This window comes from Anolis sagrei, chromosome 1, assembly GCF_037176765.1.
Source record: "Anolis sagrei isolate rAnoSag1 chromosome 1, rAnoSag1.mat, whole genome shotgun sequence".
NCBI lineage: Eukaryota > Metazoa > Chordata > Lepidosauria > Squamata > Dactyloidae > Anolis > Anolis sagrei.
Window position 1 is genome coordinate 26174024 of NC_090021.1, and position 19344 is coordinate 26193367.

At 41.0% G+C, this 19344-nt stretch overlaps 1 protein-coding gene across 1 annotated transcript in view; it reads right to left on the bottom strand.

Moving 5' to 3' along the window:
• The window catches only part of TTC7A (tetratricopeptide repeat domain 7A), a 226727-nt gene that overhangs the window by 63845 nt on the left and 143538 nt on the right, over positions 1–19344 (bottom strand). Inside the window, exons 16-19 of the mRNA XM_060754418.2 lie at positions 15926–16042; positions 14031–14096; positions 8393–8490; positions 2263–2397 (exon numbers count right to left, since the gene is read on the bottom strand). Coding sequence (XP_060610401.2) covers positions 2263–2397; positions 8393–8490; positions 14031–14096; positions 15926–16042 — 416 coding nt within the window. The remainder of the gene's footprint in view (positions 1–2262; positions 2398–8392; positions 8491–14030; positions 14097–15925; positions 16043–19344) is intronic.

Sequence of the window (19344 nt, forward strand, 5' to 3'; positions counted from 1 at the left end):
AGCAAAAGTCTTTGACAGACTGAAGAGTAGCATGAATATCTGGAAAGCAGGATGAGTCCCAAAGGTGACTTACAGTGGATGGGTGTTCCCTGGAGAAAGAGCGGAATAGGCCAATGCAGTTGTGTGGAACCTGACAGGTCTGACATAAACATTTCAGCTCTTGACTTTGTGAAGCTTTTCATTCTGAAGACAGTCTTTCCCTCATCACTTTTTCCTTGGATTTGAAAATGCGTTTCCCAGGAATTTGCAGCACATTTTTTGAAAAGCAACCTATACATTTAAAACTCTGTATGATGGGATATATTTAGATACAGATATATATGAATGGTCCTAGTGCACACACAACATGAGAGAACAGATGTTTTCCATTAGCTCACTGTGTTATGCTGCCCTCAATTCCAACTACACTGAAACTGATGGTACGTTCGTTCCAATATTCCTTTAAGGACAAATGTTTAATTTGCTCCTGGGGGACAGAAATGACACATTTTTTGCAGGCAATTTGGAGCGAAAATGCCAAGAGACAAGATATTTCCGCTGTCTCTTTGCATGTGCACAGCAGAACATAACTTAATCATCTACCTGGTAAGGTTTGTACGACTGTATTGCTGATGGTGTTCAGCCAATCCAGGATCAAATTACTAGAGCAAGTTCTTCTGTGAGTGGCCATATTTGGTAAAGCATGGGCTTAGCGAAGAGTACTGGCAGTGGCAAGCGGAGCAGGGCACTGCAGTCAAGTGAAAAAGGCTTAAAATAATACAGTACTGCAAGATGAAGGAATAAGATGCCAGCTTATGCAACAAGATCTGTGATATTAAAAAGCTCCGACAGGGCAACGGTAACAGCTAGGATCCAAATTGCAAATGAAATATTGACAAGAAAAGAACCTAAACATTTCAGCAGCCCCTACATACCATGGAGACCCCCCTTTTAGGGTGCTGATCTATTGTAAATCCCATTTTTCTATTTTTTCAAGAGCCTTATTTTTTTAAGAAATGTTATTCTAGACAAGATATTTTTGCTGTCTCTTTGCACGTGCACAGCAGAACATAACTTAATCATCTACCTGGTAAGGTTTGTATGGCTGTATTACTGAACACCTTAGCCCACTGGTTCCTAAACTGTGGGTCCTGACCCCAATGGGGACCCCTTAGTCCAATGTTGGTGACCTGAAAAAATTGGCAACAGTAAAGGTTTTCGGAACATCACCTAGTGGCTGGTTTAGACATTTACATGAATCTGTTATGCAGTGTTTACAGTGGACTCTGCAAACTATGCTTTAGCTGACTTCATAAAAAGAAATATCAGCCTGTTTAGCAGAACTTGCAAATGCCAATTTGTTATCAGTAAATGTTTGATTTTTATACTTATTTTTATATATTTATATACCCAAGGTCACGTAAACATTTCTTGGGCCAAAAGGGGTCGCAAGTGGAAAAGCTGAAGAAACCCTGCCTTTGCCATCATGGCCTGTGGATGGTAAGTATAGATGGGATTAAGGTTTGAAACCCCACATCCACAACATGAAGCACTATCAAAATGTTTGCAACAATGCCATTCATGTCAGACTCTAAAACCAAAGAAAAAGAAAAAATAAACCCCAGTAACAGTGGAACCTGGACTTAAGCATGCCCCAACTTACGAGCAATCCGATACGAGCCATAGCTCGTCCGATTTTCTGTTCCAACTTGCAAGTGGTGATCTAAGTTACGAGCCGCTGCTGAAGGAGGGGGTTCCGTGCCCTGCGAGCAGGCCCAACACAAGATGGAAGGTACTCTCATGCTAGTGTTACCTCTCACGAGAGTACCATAATCTTGTGCTGGTAGTACCTCTCATGATAGTGCTCATGCAAGAGTATGGTACTCTTGCTAGAGGTAGCGCTATTGTGATATTACCTGCCATTTTGTGCAGAGCCTGCTCGCACGGCACAAACTAGTGACCTTTCTTCTGCAGGGTGGCAGATGGTCCCATGGAGCCTCATCCTCCCATCAGGTGCCTCTGGGAGGCCTCCAGCCCAGCTTTAGACAGGTACCAGCCAGTGAGGCCTCCAACAGGAAGGGAGGGAGACTAAAATTGTTTTAATTCATTCTGTGAATGAGCTCTTAAAGGGAGAAATTACTGTAGTTTTTGAGGGGCTGGAATCATTAATTGAATTTCAATGCATCTCAATGGGGAAATTTTCTTTGACATATGAGCAAATTGAGTTACGAGCTTGGTCACAGAACAAATTAAACTCGTAGGTCAAGGTATCGCTGTACTTACCAGCCTGCAACCAGATCTGTTCAAGAGTAGTCCACAGCTGCAAAGGCCCTTGCTTCAAGGCAGTACTGTGCATGGTTACTTCAGACATGGCTTGTTCCAGTCGGGAAGCTGCGATGGAAGAGGCTCGTTGGGAACCTGAAATTCACACACAACTTTGATGAAGCAAAATAAGCCACGGTGATCCTTAAGAAACTGTGTAAAATGCTAGTCAGGTGGATTACTGCCTGCACTGAAACATTTACAGTGAGATTTCTGTATACACAAGGGATATGTTCCTTGTTAGACCACAGTTATCTGAAACCATAAACTGAACATCATTAAATTATCTGATTTCCAGTCCAGCATACCACAGAATCACTTTGGAAAACCTAGAAATTTTCAGAGAGGTATCCTCCTTAAAATTTTGCAAGGTTCTCCACGGTGACTCTGTGGTAACTTGAAGGGGATGCATATCGTATAAGTGCCTGGAGGACCTAGCAAATTCCTAGAAACCATTTTCCCTCAGGCACAAATTGGTGGAAATACTGTTATGGGTTCCATAGTTACCAGGACATTACTTTGTATGCAAAACTTTCAAAGAAACTCCCAAGATAAGGCTTTAATTATAATATTCTTCTTGAGCATCTCTTGCTGAATACACAGTCCACAAAAGGTGAGGATTTGCACAGTATATGGAGCTGTTCCTCTTATACCATTATGCGCTGTTGATAACTGACTTGTCAATAATGTGATTACCATATTTCATCACGTAATAGTTGCACTCCCCCCTTATTTGGAAAACTATTATGTGAGGTTCCCCCCTTTTTTGTTTCAAAACAGGAATATTTTAATAAAATTATGTTGAAAACAACATGAGAACATATCCAAGAGTTTATAGAAAAAAAATTACATCCTAAAACATTTTAATTTTCCTTGTCTGAAGACTCCGCACCATTGTCATTGCTGGTATTATCTGATGTGCCCTCCTCAGCACTACACATGGAAAATGTTTTTTCCTCCCCTTCACTCTCCCACAATGCATCATTTTCTGATCCATCGGGTGCATTATGAATGTTAGTTTTAAACAAGCTTTTAAGCACAATGTCCATCGTGATAAGGTCCCAATTCTTAATGACCCATGTGCATATCAGTTTAAAGAACGGGCACTTCACATTTCCAGGAGGTGTCAATTGGTGGTGATCATTGCTCATCATCCACTCATTATACAAATGGTGCAGTGGTCTTTAAAGGGCTTGTCTGCTCACTCTCTCTCTCTCATGCACTCACTCGGTTGCCCATCCCTTAGCTCACCATCCATTCCAAAAACCCATCTTGAAGCTCACTCACCCATGCACTCTATCACCATGCACTCTTTCACAACTCACAGAAATGTTTCAAGCAGTGTTTCTGGAAGGGGCTGGTCAGTGAATGCATGGGTGAGTACGTGGATGAGTGGATGAGAGAGTGGGTCTGTGAATGGGCAGGTGGGTCTTTGGGCGGGCAAGCAAATAAGTGTGTATATGGAACAGTAAATCAACAGTGTGCCTATTGCATGAGGAAAACAGAAATACCAAAACTGGGACCCCAAAAATGGAGGTGCAACCATTACATGATTGCGACTATTATGCAATAAAATACAGATAAATGACAGGATATTGTTATTTATATCAAATAAATGAAATCATCAAGGACATAATAGAACACAAGACTATCTGTCTGTTGTTTCCAAGAGTTATTTTGTGTATTTCTGGATACCTATCAAAATCAAAGGTGGCTTATGCCCTAAAACGGTTTTTCTGAACTTGGTGTCCTCCAGATTACTGGGATTCCAAATCCCATGCTAGCCAAGGGACTGTGGAAACTACAGTGAAGCATTTTTCCTGGGCAACGAATCAGCAGGGGCTGTCCTATATAATATTCAAATTCCAAATTATTAAGAAGAAGCAACAATAACAACAATAAAGCATTTAATTTATGACCCGCCTCTCCCTAAGGATCAAGGTGGGGTACAACGTGGTTAAAACAGACAGACAAATGCAACAGTATTAAAATGCATATGTCTAAATACACACAGCAAGGACTATCACTAATACCAATAATACAGATGTTATCATTAAAACCGACTGGGTAGGCGAGCCAGAAGAGATAGGTCTTCAGTTATATCCTGAATTCTTGGACAAAAGAATGGCACACATTTTACAGTATATACCACACGCGTACAATGTAAGGTTCCAGAGTCTCCAGTACTCTACTCTGATGAAGAAGTCTCTTTCATGTATAGCTAATACACCAGTGGTTCGCAACCTTTTTTTGATGAGGGACCATTTGACCATGGACCACTCTCCAAAATTTGTATCAAAAGGGTTTCAAATCAGTTTTTGGTCAACTTTAGATTCGGTTTGGTTATCTGGGGTGCTGATTCAGAAAATTGTATTGGATAGACCACATCAGCTCCAGTTTCTGATACAGAACATATGCCATGCAGTAGTCGCCATCTGCTCACCCACAGAAAACCATATTTAATAAGCCTTGGCACGATAAAAGGGTTTTGCAAGACCAGTCACACTCGTTGCAATGGTGTAGTAGCAGTGAGGTTGTGGACCATATTTTAGTTTTTGTGGACCAGTGGTGGTCCATGGACTACAGATTGAGAACCACAGATCTACACATTCAAATCAAGAGTGGTGTATAGTATTAAAACGGAAATTATTCCAAATCATTCTCTCTTTCTATTGTCATTGAGCCATGTATTCCCTGCAAAAGCTATGGGGATATTTGGAGATGGTATATGTATATGTCATTTAAAGACATGTCATAGGGTGAGGGTCATACATTTAAAAACATATATAAAAGCCATGGGTGGTTTCCTCCTTTTGTTTAAAGAACAGCATTGCCACCACCTCATGTGATGGGCTGGATGCTTGCAGCCACATGGCAAAGTTTCCAGGGGCACAAGTCCCTTAGGAATATCTGTACACAATGATGTCAGGAACCGGTTTCCAGGCCTTCAGTTTTGGCGCTGAAAACCAGGGTCCTGACGTAGAGCACCGATAAGGACATTGCGGCTGGTGACCTCGGGGGGAAACAGTTGGTATTTGGCGGGAAAGTTGCGCGGGATTTCCCACTTGGCGGGAAGAGTGTTTTCAAATGTGGGGGTGGGTATAAAGGAGGTGACCAGCGGCCGCTGGTCAATCTCGGCTTTTGTTATGTTTGAGCATCCAGCAGTAAAGTTTCTAATAGATTACGGATCGGAGTCCTGTGTCGTTATTGGGGACGGCTGCTGTGAGCTGACACAATGATGTAGGGTTATTTCCACAGGCATATTTGAGAAAATAAAAAGATTACTGCCTTTATAACATTGCTTGTTGTCCACTCTTGAAAATGTCATTCTACCTGAATAACACACTTGCCATTCAGTACTAGAACCTTGGTTGAAGATAGCAGACTTTCAAGCATAACCACTGGTTTCCTCATGGATTACCTTTAACAGGATAAAAACAGAGGTATTCCTGAGGCACAAAAGAGCAATTTTGATCAGAAAACACATTTGAACGCAATTCTTTTTCTACATCCCCAGTGCCCCTGCAGTGTCCTTTAGATGTTCCAGCTGCTCTTGCATGGCTGAAATTGTGCTTATATCGCACAGCTACATAGGTGGGGGCTTACTCCCTGGGAGAAATACTGATATGATTATGTGAATGAGTCATTTCAATGTCCTGCCATCTGTGCAGGAACTGCACATGGATAAGCTCTCCAACATCTAAAGGAAATAGAGCCACATGTGCGATGCTCTTCCATATTATTTAACAAATCATGAGCAAACAAATCTGACTCAGAATTCAAATGCTAGGAAGCACCACTACTAGAAATGCTGTGTATGTACCTTTGGACTTAAAGACACAAGATAAGTACTGTATAAAAGTGTTCCATAGGTGCTAAATGTGCATATGCTATGCAGTAATTCCACACTATCAGTACAATTTCCAAACTAGAAGAACAATAATGGGTTCTTGGTCATATTGGAGATTTATCTAGGCATTAACACAACTCACTGTGTCTTGTTCTTAACGTAAGCCTGCCTATAACCAAGTGCTGACATGCAATTTCAGCACCAAGAAAAACATAGTTCTTATTTATGAGGAGAGGCAACAATCTCTATGTGTCACTAATAAATAAATTATTATTATTATTATTATTATTATTCTACAGAATTATTATTCTGTATTTTATTATTTTCTATAGAACCAGTAATTCTACAGAAAACAAACCTGGGCTACCAAACAGCAAGAAATTCACCAAAAAATTCCCACTTGCTGTACATGGATGATCTAAAGCTTTACGGAAAATCAGAGACAGAAATCCAGTCACTGACCAACACAGTCAGAATCTTCAGCACTGATATCAGTATGGAGTTTGGCCTAGACAAATGTGCCACCATGGCATTAAAGAAAAGGAAAATTACTCAGAGTAAGGGCATAGAGATACCAAATGGACAAACCATAAAATGCAATCAGCCTGAAGCTTATAAATATCTAGGCATACTACAGTTGGACAATATCAAGCATGGGCATGTGAAAAATGTGGTCAGCATTTAAAGACAGAACAACCAGTCAAAGTGGTCCCAGTGGTGATCAGCACACTGGGTGCAGTGCCTAAAGACCTTGGCCTGCACTTAAACACAATCGGAGCTGACAAAATTATCATCTGCCAGCTGCAGAAGGCCACCTTACTGGGATCCACATGCATTATTTGCCAATATATCACACAGTCCTAGACACTTGGGATCCAATACAATAGCCAGCAGAGTGATCTTGTCTGCTGTGGATTCATCTTGTGTTTCTAATAATAATAATAATAATAATAATAATAATAATAATAATAATTTATTTGTACCCAGCTATCATCTCCCATAGGGACTTGGGACGGCTTACAAAATAGCACACAAAGGAGCCATATATAACATACATAACATATAAAATAAAATACATCAACATGTGAAAATAATAATGCATTACATAATACATTACATCATGATAATACATTACTATGTTTTAACCTGTGAAGGGAAGTCATAGGGAGGAGGGAGCAGGCTTGTTTTCTGCTGTCCTGGAGACTAGGATGAGGAGCAATGGCTTCAAACTGCAGGAAAGGAGATTCCACCTGAACATGAGGAAGAACTTCCTAACTATGAGAGCTGTTCAGCAGTGGAACTCTCTGCCCTGGAGTGTGGTGGAGGCTCCTTCTTTGGAGGCTTTTAAACAGAGGCTGGATGGCCATCTGTCAGCTGCTTTGAATGTGATTTTCCTGCTTCTTGGCTTGGATAGCCCACGCGGTCTCTTCCAACTATGATTCTATGATTCTAACCACTGGTTACTGGGGAAACTTATTCAGGCTTTTCAGACTTTGCAGCATATATGAGTTCAACTTAGTTTCGATGCACTGAGATGACGTACGGTATTCAATGAATGCTTTTAAAGGAGGAGGGCAGTACTATAACTACCTTATAGGAATGAATAGCAGGGGTTGGCAGCTAGAGATTTTTCAGGGGCTGTACCCAACCTAGTCCTTCCCTCTAGTTTTCAAAGGTTACTTGGGAAACAAAAGTAGGCATCTTAAAACTTCTGGGAGTTGTAGGCTAGAACAGATTGAGAACCACTGCCTTAGAGACTGAGATAATAAAATTGGTACCATAAGCTTCCATAGGCTAAATCTACTTCCAGACACACATGGATCTTTGAAAAATGTCTCAGTTTAGTCATTTTTGTTTAATTACCCCTGGTATATTTCTTGGAACTCAACAGAATCAAACAATAAAATTCTTTCAAAATAGGACACACACACATGAAACTGACAATTTGACAATTCTTCTATATCTGAGAAGATAGGAGAGAGGAAATGCTCCATTTAGAGATAATCAGGTGAACCACGGTGTCAGAACGGATGGATGTGACTCATTTAGAGATGCAACAGACTGCCTCCTCTGTGGGTGAAAACTTTGGAATTCCTTTAACACATCAATATATTTCTTGATCTCATACAACTAGGAAGGGGAAGGAAACTTGTCAAATCATGGATGGAGAGATGGTCTGTCATCACAGGAAAGTCTGCATGGAATTTAGGCTGCCAGAAGTCTCTATTATGTTGTTCTTACCAGAGTCTGTATCATGGGCATCTGGGAGCGTGAGATACATGCTGTTATGCTTCTTGGTTGGCAGTGTCTCCGTCAGGCTGCTTGCTTTCTCTGAATCTCTGCAAATGAAGGACAACAGCAGCATTGTGAAAGATGGCCGCTTATGGAAAGCACAGGGTACATCAGACCTACAAAATGAGCATCAGTCTGATCCAATTGCCACCAGCTCTGAAAGCTGAAACATCTGTGAATGTGAGATAGTTGCCATCAAAATTCGCTGGAGGGTGGGAGGGCGTTCTGTCAAAGGGATGGGAATTGGTTGTGTCAGTAGCGATACCATGCAAGACATTTTGACAAAGCAAATTGGCAAGGCAGAATGGGATGGTGATGCTGGTGGTGAGGGGATGCTTTCTGGGCAATCCAGCGCATTTCAGGAAAGCATGGCTTTCTGCTGCTGAAAATCTGGCTCTCTGCTCCTCTCCTAGTTGCACTAGAGATTCTGCTCACATCCAGAATCACAGTCAGGAATCAATACTTGTTTACAGAGCTCAAAAACAATCTGGGATAGACATTTGTCTTATTAACAAAAGTTAATCTATTTTTCGAGGGGTTATTTTTAGGAATCAAGCTGATGGATTTTTGGAGATATGGTGCTGAATGTTTAATTTGTTTGCTAATTGTTGCATTTGCCTCCAGCTTTTTTTAGGAGCTCAAGATGACAGACATGGTTCCAACTCTCTCTGCTCCCATTCTATTCTTGTGAGAAGCTGTTTGTAAACTTGATGACTAAGTGGGAATTTCAACTTACGTCTTCTCCATCCTAGTCCAATGCTCCAGCCATTATACTATCAAACTGGGTCTTCTTTTTTAGAACAATAATGCCTATGTTTGTGTTTAGCCAAGTTTCTACACTCTCCATATGTTATGAGTATCTTTTCTTCATGTTAAAAGTGCTAGTGCACTTTTTGAAACTGCTCTCTTAGATCTACCACAGGCTGAGTATAATTTATTTGAAAATGTTGGGACATAAGGAGCTCTCTTGGAGAAGGGATCCAAATCTAAATGCAAAATTCATTTATATTTCACATGTACCTTATACATATAACCTGGAGGCAATTTTGTACACAATATTTTTAACCTCGTAGACCAGCCCACGCCAGATCTCCCTGTTGGCTGTCACCACCCCCAGCTCCTTCAGAGTCAAGCCAGTCACTTCAAGGATACCATCCAACCATCTTTCCCTTGGTCTGCCCCTCTTCCTTTTTCCTTCAAGCTTTCCTGTCTTCTCATTATGTGGCCAAAGTGCTCCATCTTTGCCTCTAATATCCTTCCCTGAGGAGTCGGGCTTTATTTCCTGAAGTATGGACTCTCAGAAATCCCAGCCAGTTTACCAACTGTTAGGATTTTTGGGAGTTTAAGACCAAAACATCTGGGCTGAGCACCACTGCCTTAGAGAAAGAAAGGCAAGGCTGTGATATAGTACTCATGAAGAGGATTCACTGTTAGAAGTCTGACAGAAAGAAAATCCTTATTAAACCAGTAAGTTCTCCTAAATTAATGAACCTGTCACAGGCTCATGGAATTCTAGGAGCTTGATATCCTAAGAAATTGAATATCTATTTGTTGTTGTTGCTGTGAGCCTTCAAGTCATTTCTGACCTATGGTGGGTGAGCCTAACATGATCTTAGCACAAGTTTTCCTTGGCAAGATTGGTTCAGAGAAAGTTTGCTATTGCCTTCCTCCGAGGCTGAGTTAATATTTTATAAAGAACCCAAAGATCGATAGATACTGCATTGTCTTTCCCCCCACAGGACACACTTTGTGAGATTCAACTTTATCAGCCAGTTTCTCCTGTTACTGTGCTAGATTACAAGAACATTCTAATACACACTCTGATCTTGCAGTATTGAACAACTTTGTAGTTTTATAAAAACATGTCCATTTTAGACTGTGAAGTTCACAAGGTCTTTTTCTAGGCATGAAGAAAGTCATTCTTCTATGGAAGAAAGCTTTCTGTGGAAGTGGGCAGGAGGGCAAAGCTAGAATGGTAAACTGGGGCTGGTTACCAGGAGCCCCCCATGGCGCAGCACGTTAAGCCGCTGAGCTGCTGAACTTGCTGACCAAAAGGTTGGTGGTTCAAATCCGGGAAGCAGGGTGAGCTCCCACTGTTAGCCCCAATTTCTGCCAACCTAGCAGTTCGAAAACATGCAAATGTGAGTAGATCAATAGGTACCACTCCAGTGGGAAGGTAACAGTGCTCAATGTAGACATGCCAGCCACATGTCCTTAGAGGCATCTACGGACAACGCCAGCTCTTTGGCTTAGAAATGGAGATGAGCACTACCCCCCAGAGTTTGACATGGGAAAAGGGAAAATTTTACCTTTACCTTTTACCAGGCAGAAAGAGGACAATACAGTAGGGTGTGGTTCCCTGACACCTTGTGGATACCAAAATCCATGGATGCTGAAATTTTACTATATACAATGACATAGTAAAATGGTGTGCCTTATATAAAATGGCAAAATAAAATGTTGCCATTTTTAGATTAAAAAAATATTTTCAAGCCATGGGGACATGAATACAGAGGTGCAGAATCCATTGATATAGGGGGCTAATTGTACAGGGAGTATCAGCTAAAATGGACAGTTGGGAATGAGGTTAATTTCTAGTACTTTAAATATATACTTCATGCTTCAATGCTGTTAGACTTCAAGGGACATTTGGGGGCCTATGACCTAAATATCGAACATATGTATATCTATACACAATCTATTCCTGTCCAGGCATTAATTAAGCATGTTTACTCAAACTCTACATCCTCTTATATCCAGAAGATAAACATTTGAAGCACACAGCCAAGAATATTAAGTCCAAAATGTTGGGAAATTGTAGTTGCTGAGGGCCATACTAGAATAATAGAATTACAACATTGGAAGTAAGCACAAGGGTCATGCAGTCCAACTCTCTGCTATGAAGGAATAATCTTATAGCTGCAGTTGTGATTTCTGATTTATTTTGATAATGTTGTTGTTGTTTGTTGTATATGCTTTGATTTTATTGCTGTATTATGTTGTCCGGGCTTGGCTCCATGTAAGCCTCTCCGAGTCTCCATCGGGGAGATGGTGGCGGGGTAGAAATAAAGATTATTATTATTATTAATGTTAACCCTAAGGCAAACTTGGGTCTTTCAGGTGTTTTGGACTTCATCTCCCAAAATTCCTAGCAGATGGTAAACTGGCTGGAATTTCTGGGAATTGAAGTCCAAAACAACTGGAGGACCTAAAGTTGGGGACCACTGTCCTAAGGTAAATGTATCACAGGGTTTTCATGTCAAGGTTTGAGAGGATTTGCCACTGTTGTCTTCTTAAGCTGAAAGACTGCGACTTGACTAAGGTCACCCAGTGGTTTTCCTTGGTTTTATGGGACTTCAAAACCTCATATTCTGGTGTCCTAGTTTGGAAATAAACTGACACTGGCTCTTTTCCCAGACTCTTAATTTACTTCTAAGCGGTGCACTATTTAAACCAGGGGTCCTCAAACTAAGGCCCGAGGGCCAGATACGGCCCTCCAAGGTCATTTATCCGGCCCTCACTCAGGGTCAACCTAAGTCTGAAATGACTTGAAAGCACACAACAACAACAATGACAACCACAATTCTATCTCATCAGCCAAAAGCAGGCCCACACTTCCCATTGAAATACTAATAAGTTTATATTTGTTAAAATTGTTCTTCATTTTAATTATTGTATTGTTTTAAAGTGTTTTTGCATTACAAATAAGATATGCTCAGTGTGCATAGGAATTCATTCATGTTTTTTTTTCAAATTATAATTTGGCCCTCCAAGAGTTTGAGGGATTGTGACCTGGCCCTCTGTTTAAAAGGTTTGAGGGCCCCTGATTTAAACCATAATATGGCATGCTATTCTGTGTTGTGATTAATTTCAATTTCATTGCTCTCTTGGATCTAGTTGGTGGCTCAATGGCCCACCTAGACCTGTTCCTTGCTTGAAACTGATGCATAGACTCTGTCTAACTGACCTATGGTGCAGTCAGAGCTTTCATGGTGAACATACAGGTGAAGCAAAGATATAACTGGAAGGGGCAAATAAAAGTAGGAAACATACACAATTCCACCAAACCATGGTACTTTATTTTATTTTATTGTATTTTGTTTTGTTCTTATTTTTATTTTTGGCATAAAATAAATAAAAAGATAACAGAAACAGAAGTTTTCAATGGGAAGGAATAAAAGGCAGCTGCTGCCAACATGGCAAACACTGGCAGTTCACCAGTTAACTTTACTCAAAGGCAGGCAACTGCTACGACAGTGGTTCTCACCCTGTGGTCCCCAGATGTTTTGGCCTTCAACTTATAAATCCTATCAGTTGGTAAACTAGCTGGGATTTCTGGGATGTAAGGCCAAAACAGCTGGGGACCAACAGGTTGAGAACCACTGTGCTAGGAGCACACATAGGAACTAAGTTCTGCCAGCATTAACCGGATACTGCTCACCTGGGGGAAACAAAAAGGGCCAATTCATGTGAATATCAGTTAGAGGTGGGATATCCGGGAAGGTTTCTGTTCTGAACTTCTCTTTATAGACCAGCCTAGTAATGAGACTGGCCTCAAATTTGACCTGCACTATGATGATTTATCAACAAGAACATGTTACTTTGGGCCCTTCTATATAACCCAGAATATCAAGGCAGGAAATCCCATAATATCTGCTTTGAACTGGATTATCTGAGTCCACACTGCCATATATTCCAGTTCAAAGCAGATATTGTGGGATTTCCTACCTCAATATTCTGGATTTTATTCGCTGCAGAAGGGCCCTTTAGACAGTGTTGGTAGGATAGCTTCCTCCTTGAGACCTCCTTTCTGGTTCAAGATTTTGCACTTGCTTTTCTGCAACCACAATAGTTATTTCTCGACCTCTGGTTATTAAATACTTCAGTAGTTACATGACACAACCTCCTCATCATTTCCAAATGGTATAAAATAACACAGCTTCACTTTCTTGATGCTGGATACACAGCCATTTCTGCCAATTTCAGGTCACTTACTCAGGGACCTATATATAGACTCAGGCGGGAATCCTAGACCCACTTACAGGCTTGTAAATCCTATTGACCTCTATAGGATTTACAAGCATGTCAGTGGGTGCATGACCATAACCTTAAATGCTTCACCTAATTTTGTGTTCCTTTCAGAGTTATTTTCTGTCATTTTTGGAATGATTCTGAAATTGCTACTTGGAGTCAGGCAGACTTGCAGGTATGTTTAGACATGGTAACTATAATTAACAATTAATTTCATGCCCATCGGCAGAAATGCATTTTGGTGGATTTGACATTCTTGCCAAAATTAGCAGTTTTTAACCTCTTGAGAATTGTTGCCAGGAAATATGAACTTTGTCTGCAAAAACCAATACTTGGGAGCTACTTCATTGTAGTATGCTTCAAACAACGAAAATATGTGTAGATGGAGAAAACTGAACAAATACTTACAAACCAGTTCAGCTGAGGAAGAAAATATGTACACTAAGAAAAGTGTGTAATTTGAGCCTCACTCAGTACCCCTCCCATCCTCTCCATCCCTAGTTGCCCTTTTCCCAAAAGCCACTATGATGCCAATCCTGGATGGTGTTGAACTTACTCATTCACTCCTCCTTTCCTGCTGCCAGTGTGGTACGTCTGCTGGTGCTCTTCGCTCTCCTCCTCACTGTAAGGCAAAAAAAGAAAGAAAGAAAAGAGGTGGGTTGACTACTCTGAGCCTCACGCTTTTCTTTGTTCTGGCAGCTGGCCAAGTGTAATCACCTCCACCTTCTCCTTGGTCGAACAATATCAGCAAAAGTGCCCAACGATAGTCAGGATCTGTCCTGGAGCTCTGTGGTTAGTTGCCAGTGGCGACAGGCATGGCATGCGCCCTATACACCCCCTTTCCCCTACACTGTAGTCCAAAAGAATAACATTTTCAAACTCTAGTTGGGACCATGCCACTTCAGACTGCAGGTGTGTAATTGTTACCACATGGGACCCTCCGTCAAAGAAAATTGCATGTAGAAAACTAGCATATCAAGATGATGGAACAAAGCTAATTCTTTCCATCCCCTTGATATAATTGCTACAAGGACTGTCACAGTGTGACCACACATTACAAATCCATCCCTAGTATGCATACTGGGAATTGGGGAGATACAAGAGAGCACTAAGTCAGGCGAGAGGCTCAAACCTACAATCTGAATTGGCACAGCAGGTTTATCACCTGGATGACAACCAAGCTCTATGCAGAATGGGAAATTGGTATGTTTAACTTAAGAGAAAACTGAGAAAGAGGATCTTCGCCATTTTAGATATCTGTAGAAGATGGAATGAGCTTATTTCGTCTCCTCCTCTAATGGCACAAACTAATTTATTTACTGTATATTCTCGAATATAAGCCTAGTTTTTCAGCACATTTTTATGCTGAAAAAGGCCCCCTCAGCTTATACCAAAGTGAGGGTCCTGGCAGGAAGGCATGGGACTGAAATAAGCTCTTTGCAGGGCTTTACAAGCTGCATGCCTCCTCCCATTTTGGCACAGCAACCCAGCTGGATCGCTGTGCCGAGAGGAGGAGAGGAGGGCACGCGGCCTCTCCTCTCGGCAACTCAGCTGGGTTGCTCTGCCGAGAGGAGAAGCTGTATGCCTCAATTAATGTCATTTTTTCGTATCTATTTTTATTTTGAAATTTAGCAGTAGCTGCTTATAATCAAGTTAATAAGTTTTCCCAGTTTTTTGGTGCCTTGGCTGATATTCGCATCAGCTTATACTCGAGTATATAGGGTATTCTATTTCCACGTCTTTCTCCCAGTATAGGGACTCAACATGGCTAACAATGAATCGATGTGAATCCATTTAAATATAAAAACAAGTACACCATGGGAAACTAATGGCTTCTAATAGCAAGAACAGAGCTTCTTTACTGTAAAAGTGGTTTAACAGTGGAATAGATTGCTGGGTGCGGTGGTAGTGGGCTCTCCTTTTTTGGAGGTCTTTCAACCAAGATTGGATGATCAACCTTAGTTGTATTCCTGCATCACAATGTATATACTTGAGTATAAGCTGACCAAATATAAGCCGGGGCACCTAATTTTACCACAAAAAACTGGGAAAACGTATTGATTCGAATATAATCTGAGGGTGGGAAATGCAGCAGCTATTGGTAAATTTCAAAATAAAAATAGATACCAATAACATTACATTAATTGAGACACACAGCTCCTCTTTTGTCCTCTAAGCACAGCAACCAAGCTGAGTTGCTGTGTCGACAGAAGCGGCTGCACGCCTTCCTCTCCTCCTCTCTTGGCACAGAGATCCAGCTGGAATGCTGTGCCAAAAGGGCTTCTTTCAATCCCATGCCTTCCTTCCGGAACCCTCACTTGAATATAAGCCGAGAGGGCCTTTTTCAGCATAAAAAATGTGCTGAAAAACTATTCTTATAGTCAAGTATATATGACCCTCCTACATCAAAGATAATCTGGAAGTGATATTCCATTTTAAACAGAAACCTACCTGTGTTGTGAAACATTATACAGTGTTTGCCACTGGTGCAACATATGTCTGCAGGTCACTAAGGCTTCTTCTGGTCCTTTATGCACCAATTCCAGCTTGACTTTGGTGAAGAGTAAACTGTACAATAAAAAAGAAAAGGAAAAACCTTAGTATTTGACTCCACAGGTTTATGACCAATGTACACTTATGTATACACAAACACCAGGGTGGCATATCTATACAAGGAACGATTTGGAGGGATGAGCATTTAGTATGGAACACAAACATTTTGTTCTTGGTGGTTGTTATTCATGCTGATTGTTCAACGGCATTTTTTTCTGAAATTTCAAATTTGCCACATTTGTAAGGGCTTCTGGTCTCCATAAGATATTAACTGTTTAGCCTGCAAAGGAGAAGGCTGAGAGGAGACATGATAGTCATGTATAAATATGTGAGGGGAAGTCATAGGGAAGAGGGAGCAAGGTTGTTTTCTGCTGCCCTGGAGACTAGGACGTGGAACAATGGCTTCAAACTACAGGAAAGAAAGGAGATTCCACCTGAACATTAGGAAGAACTTCCTAACTGTGAGAGCAATTCAGCTTTGGAACTCTCTGCCCTGGAGTGTGGCCGAGGCTCCTTCTTTGGAGGCTTTTAAGCAGAGGCTGGATGGTCATCCATCAAGGGTGCTTTGAATGCGATTTTCCTGCTTCTTGGCAGGGAGTTGGACTGAATGGCCCACAAGGTCTCTTCCAACTCTATGATTCTATGATTCACCATCATAATCATCAATTGTACTTTTGATTCTAATTTCTCTCTATATATGGAAGTCTCTGTTTGACCACTGTCTTTTCAAATGCAGCCAGAAAAACTGTGCACCTCGCAGTCGTATTAGGTAAAGCTACAGCACATTCCTTCCTGTTAAGTTCCTTCTTAACTCCCAATAAATATAAAGTATATGCCATCCCCGCCTCATAGATTTTGTCTAACTTGCTGACTGGTGTAATTTGTAAAATTCCAAAGGTCTGGCAATTTGATGCAAAGGAAGTGGTCATAAAATAAAGCTTATTGATTTAAGAAAATTTAAAACTAAAGGTGATTAAGGATGTTTTATAACATATCTTAAAAGATCTAGTAATAGTAAAAAGGGGAGAATGTAATTTTCTTTACAGATGGTTTGGAGACATAACTGATGTTATGATAGATTGATTCTTAATGGGGAACTGGAGGAGATAATTTGATTAATCTATATCTAGCATATATAGTTAGGAGGGGGAGCAGTCACAAAAAAACTCCCATAGTAAGGAAGATGATGCTTCTAGGCATTATTTCATATATGTACTCACTCCATTTATAAATAGGGGCAAAGTCTTGCTTTCCCAGCAAACTCTTCATTATGTCTTTTTTCTCAGTCCAGACATTCCTCTCTGTTTCTGGTTTCTGTGTGTGTGTGTGTGTGTGTGTGTGTGTGTCAGAAGCAACTTGAGAAACTGGAAGTCACTTCTGGTGTGAGAGAAGTGGCCATCTGCAAGGACGTTGCCTATGGGACACCCAGATCATCCTGTAGAAGGCTTTTCTTATGTCCCCGCAGGGGAAGCTTGAGCTGACAGGCAGAAGCTCACCCCGTCTCCAGATTCGAATTGCCGACCTTCAGGTCAGCAGTTCAGTCAGCACAAGGGTTTAACCCATTGCGCAATCATAGCTCCAGTGTTGTTTCTAATTTATTTCTGGTTTTGGAACCAAAAAGCATGTGAGATTTATCTCTGTGACACTTTCTCCGTGACACAGTTATTCTCATGTCTCTGACACTTTCTTTGACATGTGTACTAAATGTACTGGAGCCCTGTCTCCTGTAATAGATGAAGACTAAATTTTGCAAGCACGATCTTCATCAACCTGATGTTCTTGAGATGTTCTGTGCAACTTCCATCAGCTCCCATGAACATGTTTATTATTTAGAGGTTTGCCCTAAACTAGGCATGGGCAAACTTCAGCCCTCCAGGTGACCTCAACTCCCACAATTCCTAACAGCCTCAGGCCCCTTCCTTTGACTGTTAGGAATTGTGGGAGTTGAAGTCCTGGAGGGCTGAAGTTTGCCCCTGCCTGCTCTAAACCTTACTACAAGGCAACCTGAGCCCTGCCACATGCACAATGGAGGACCTTCTCATAGCGACACCAGAGGCACTCCAAGTGGCCAGCTTCTGGTCAAGGACATTTAGCATAATGCCAAGTTGTTTTTTTTAACTTTGTGTTTTTAAATTCATTGTAACTATACTCTCAACTCACTTCTGACATGATAAATAAATACATTTAGAGGTGCTGGGCAGTTTAGTCCAAAACAACTGCAGAACATAGTTTGGGGAAGTTCTCTCTCCCATGTACGTCTCCCTCTAATACATTCTCAGTAAACATAACTAAAGCATACAACCTCTGCCCCTTTTTAATAGCCTATTAAAGCAATGTTGACTCTCAGGTCAGAACATACGTTTCTTTTATAGATTCATCGGTGAAGCTGAAGCTGATTTTCAGCTTAATTGAGAGGGTTTTTGGAAACTCTCTGCACCCTTTTCCAAACATCCTTTAGAACCTATATGTTAGAGAGGATGTGATATTAACAAGCCAGCTCTTTTCCCCCTTATTTTCTAAAATAAGCCAGACTTCATAATGCCACACAAGAAACCGTTCATTTGGTGCATGGCCCGAAGCAACGAACAAGGGCAAGTCTGTGGTACTAACGTCTGTGGTAACATCCAGCAAAGTCATTCACCGAGAAATTGTGGAGGCTGCTTATTTTTCCCTTTCCTTCCTTGATTATAATGGCAACCTGCCAGAAGTTTGAACGGAAACCTGGGTTTGGCTGAACAGAAAAGCCTGTTATTAAGCACAATGCGTTCTTGAGGGAGGAGACCAAATGGACTGGCGGGAGAGAAGAAAAGTAGCATTATGAATCCATCATGTCTAAGGCATACTCTTTTTAGTAAGTTACGAGCAGCTCCTGTAATGTAACCTCCCTAGAAAAAAGGAATGCTCCTGTTCGTGCCTGTATCCACTCATTCATTACAAGCTGGGCATTCCACTCCATTTCTGCCAACTCCTGTTTGCCTTTCTGAATTTTGCTCTCTATTTCACAGATGCTGGGCATGCTCAGCCCTCGCTGGGCTGGGCTTTTGGGGGGAAAAGGTTAGTAGCATTCAAGGTTTTTTAAAATATTTATTTATTTATTTAGAACTTTTATATCCTGTTCTTCTCTACCTCCGTGAAGGGACTCAGAATGGCTAACATCAGCAAAAATTCAATGCTACACAATAAAAAACATTTTAAAAGCAACATACATAATACATCTATATAAATAAAAACGTAATGTTCGTTTGTGGGATTAACATAACTCAAAAACCACTGGACAAATTGACACGAAATTTGGACACAATACACCTCTCAGGCCA